Source organism: Trichechus manatus, unplaced genomic scaffold (assembly GCF_000243295.1).
Source record: "Trichechus manatus latirostris isolate Lorelei unplaced genomic scaffold, TriManLat1.0 scaffold00024, whole genome shotgun sequence".
Taxonomy (NCBI): domain Eukaryota; kingdom Metazoa; phylum Chordata; class Mammalia; order Sirenia; family Trichechidae; genus Trichechus; species Trichechus manatus.
Window position 1 is genome coordinate 2450811 of NW_004443960.1, and position 2402 is coordinate 2453212.

General features: G+C 68.5%; 1 protein-coding gene across 1 annotated transcript in view; it reads left to right on the forward strand.

The window, feature by feature from the left end:
* KREMEN2 (kringle containing transmembrane protein 2) overlaps positions 1-2402 on the forward strand; it is a 3332-nt gene continuing 930 nt past the window's right edge. The window contains exons 1-6 of the mRNA XM_004373417.1: positions 1-94; positions 304-478; positions 1195-1286; positions 1383-1507; positions 1690-1843; positions 2168-2399. Of these exons, the coding sequence (XP_004373474.1) occupies positions 1-94; positions 304-478; positions 1195-1286; positions 1383-1507; positions 1690-1843; positions 2168-2399 (872 nt within the window). The remainder of the gene's footprint in view (positions 95-303; positions 479-1194; positions 1287-1382; positions 1508-1689; positions 1844-2167; positions 2400-2402) is intronic.

Below are 2402 nucleotides of genomic sequence, written 5' to 3' on the forward strand. Positions count from 1 at the left end.
ATGGGGACACGGGTTCTGCAGGGCCTTCTCGTTCTCTTCTTCCTCCCGCTGCCGCCGCTACGCAGGGCTTCCGCTGGGAGCCTGCACAGCCCAGGTGAGTGGGGGCGGCCGGGCCGGTGACCTGACCCTCCGTCTCGCGCCGGTCCCCGGAGCTGGGAGAGGGCGACAGGTGGCCGGAGCAGCTGGGCAGCCCGAGGGGCCCGGAGGGGGCGGCACCGGGGCGGGCTGGGGGCCAGGCGGGATTTGCAGGGGTGGATGCCAGGCGACGGTCCGGACCCTCCCAGCCCCGCCGTCGCCCTGCAGGCCTGTCCGAGTGCTTCCAGGTGAACGGCGCCGACTACCGCGGCCACCAGAACCGCACAGGTCCGCGCGGGGCCGGCCGCCCGTGCCTCTTCTGGGACCAGACGCAGCAGCACAGCTACAGCAGCGCCAGCGACCCCCAGGGCCGCTGGGGGCTGGGCGCGCACAACTTCTGCAGGTCTGGGGCGGGGCCGGGGCGGGGCCGCCCTGCGGGCGGGGCGGAGGCTGCCATGGGCGTGGACAGGGGCGGCCACAAGGATCTGGGGCGGGACCGAAGTGAGAGGCGGGACTGACTACCCTGGCGAGGGGCTGGGGGTAGGGCGGAGAGGGCCTTAGGCGCCCACATGCAGGGCCGCAAGTCAGGGTCGGGGAGAAGGACCAGACGTCTGCGCTCCAGGGGCCCGTACGGGCGGGCCTGGTCGGAGAGAAAGAGTGAGGGGCCGGGCACAGCAGTGCCATTTCTCTGACTGCTGGGGCAGGGTAGCGTACGTCTAGCGGTGAGGGGCGCTGGGGGTTAGAATCACACCTGTGTCTGGAACAGCCTGGACGGGAGGACACTTCTCTGCTGAGCCATGAAGCTTAGGACACATCACTTCTGCCTTCAGGCGGAGTTCCGAGGCGCGGGTCCCCAAAGTCCCCATATGTGATATATCCTAGTAACAGCGGAAACCTAAAAAGAGCCCTCGGGTCCCCTTAGGGACTGACTTCCGGCAGTCTGCTAGGAAGTCCACGCCAGAAGCACGTGGGGAAACTAGGATTTGTGTGACACGGAGAGAAGCCTGCAGCTAACCTCTGACACGCACGGGCCTCGATGGCCCCTTTGCGCACTGGCTGTGGGGCGGCCCTGGGCTCTTGGGCGGTGGGATCCAGACCACTTGCCCCCTCCATCCTCAGGAACCCAGACGGGGACGTGCAGCCCTGGTGCTACGTGGCCGAGACGGAGGAGGGCATCTACTGGCGCTACTGCGACATCCCCACGTGTCACAGTGAGTGGGCCCAGCAGGACAGGAATGGAGGAGCCGGGGTGCTCGGGTGGTGGGCCGCTTTCGAAGGCGCCAGAGCTTGACACCGCGCCTCCTCAGTGCCTGGGTACCTGGGCTGCTTCGTGGACTCGGGAGCGCCCCCGGCTCTAAGCGGCCCCAGCGGCACCTCCACGAAACTCACGGTCCAAGTGTGCCTTCGGTTCTGCCGCATGAAGGGCTACCAGGTACTGCCTCCCCAGGCTAGTGGCCCCTGACCCTTGACCTTAGGCCCCCACTCCAACTGTGACGCCAAACCTGGACACTGATTTCTGGATCCCCAGCCCAATTCCCCCTTCCGATTCCGACCTTACCACCCCACCCCTACCCTGAGCCCTTGCCTCTGGGGTCACCCAGTCTGTGCTCCCAGCTGGCCGGGGTGGAGGCTGGCTACGCCTGCTTCTGTGGCTCTGAAAGCGACCTGGCCCGGGGACGCCCGGCCCCAGCCACAGACTGCGACCAGATCTGCTTTGGCCACCCGGGCCAGCTGTGTGGCGGCGACGGGCGCCTGGGCATCTACGAAGGTGAGGAATGGGCGGAGACTTAGGGGTCTAGGTGAGAGGGGGGCTCTGCGTGAGACCCTGATAGGGAGTAGAATCCGAAAACGTGAGGTCGGAGACTGAGGGCTGGACCTGAGGGCAGGACTGGGCTGAACCTAGAGACTGAGGGCGGGGCTTGAGGAGTGACTGGGCGGGGCCTGGCTTGGGGGCGGGGCTGGGGGTTGAGGATGATGCTTTAAGAGGCGACTGGACCGGTCTAGAGGCGGGGCCGGGGGCGGGGCCTCTTCGAGAGGGGAGGGGCTTCGCGATGGGGCCCCGCCCCTGACGGCTGTCCCCGCGGGTCCGCAGTGTCTGTGGGCTCCTGCCAGGGGAACTGGACGGCGCCTCAGGGCGTCCTCTACTCCCCGGACTTCCCGGACGAGTACGGGCCGGACCGGAACTGCAGCTGGGCGCTGGGCCCGCCAGGTGCCGCGCTGGAGCTCACCTTCCGTCTCTTCGAGCTGGCGGACCCGCGCGACCGGCTGGAGCTGCGCGACGCCGCCTCGGGCCGCCTGCTGCGCGCCTTCGACGGCAACCGCCCGCC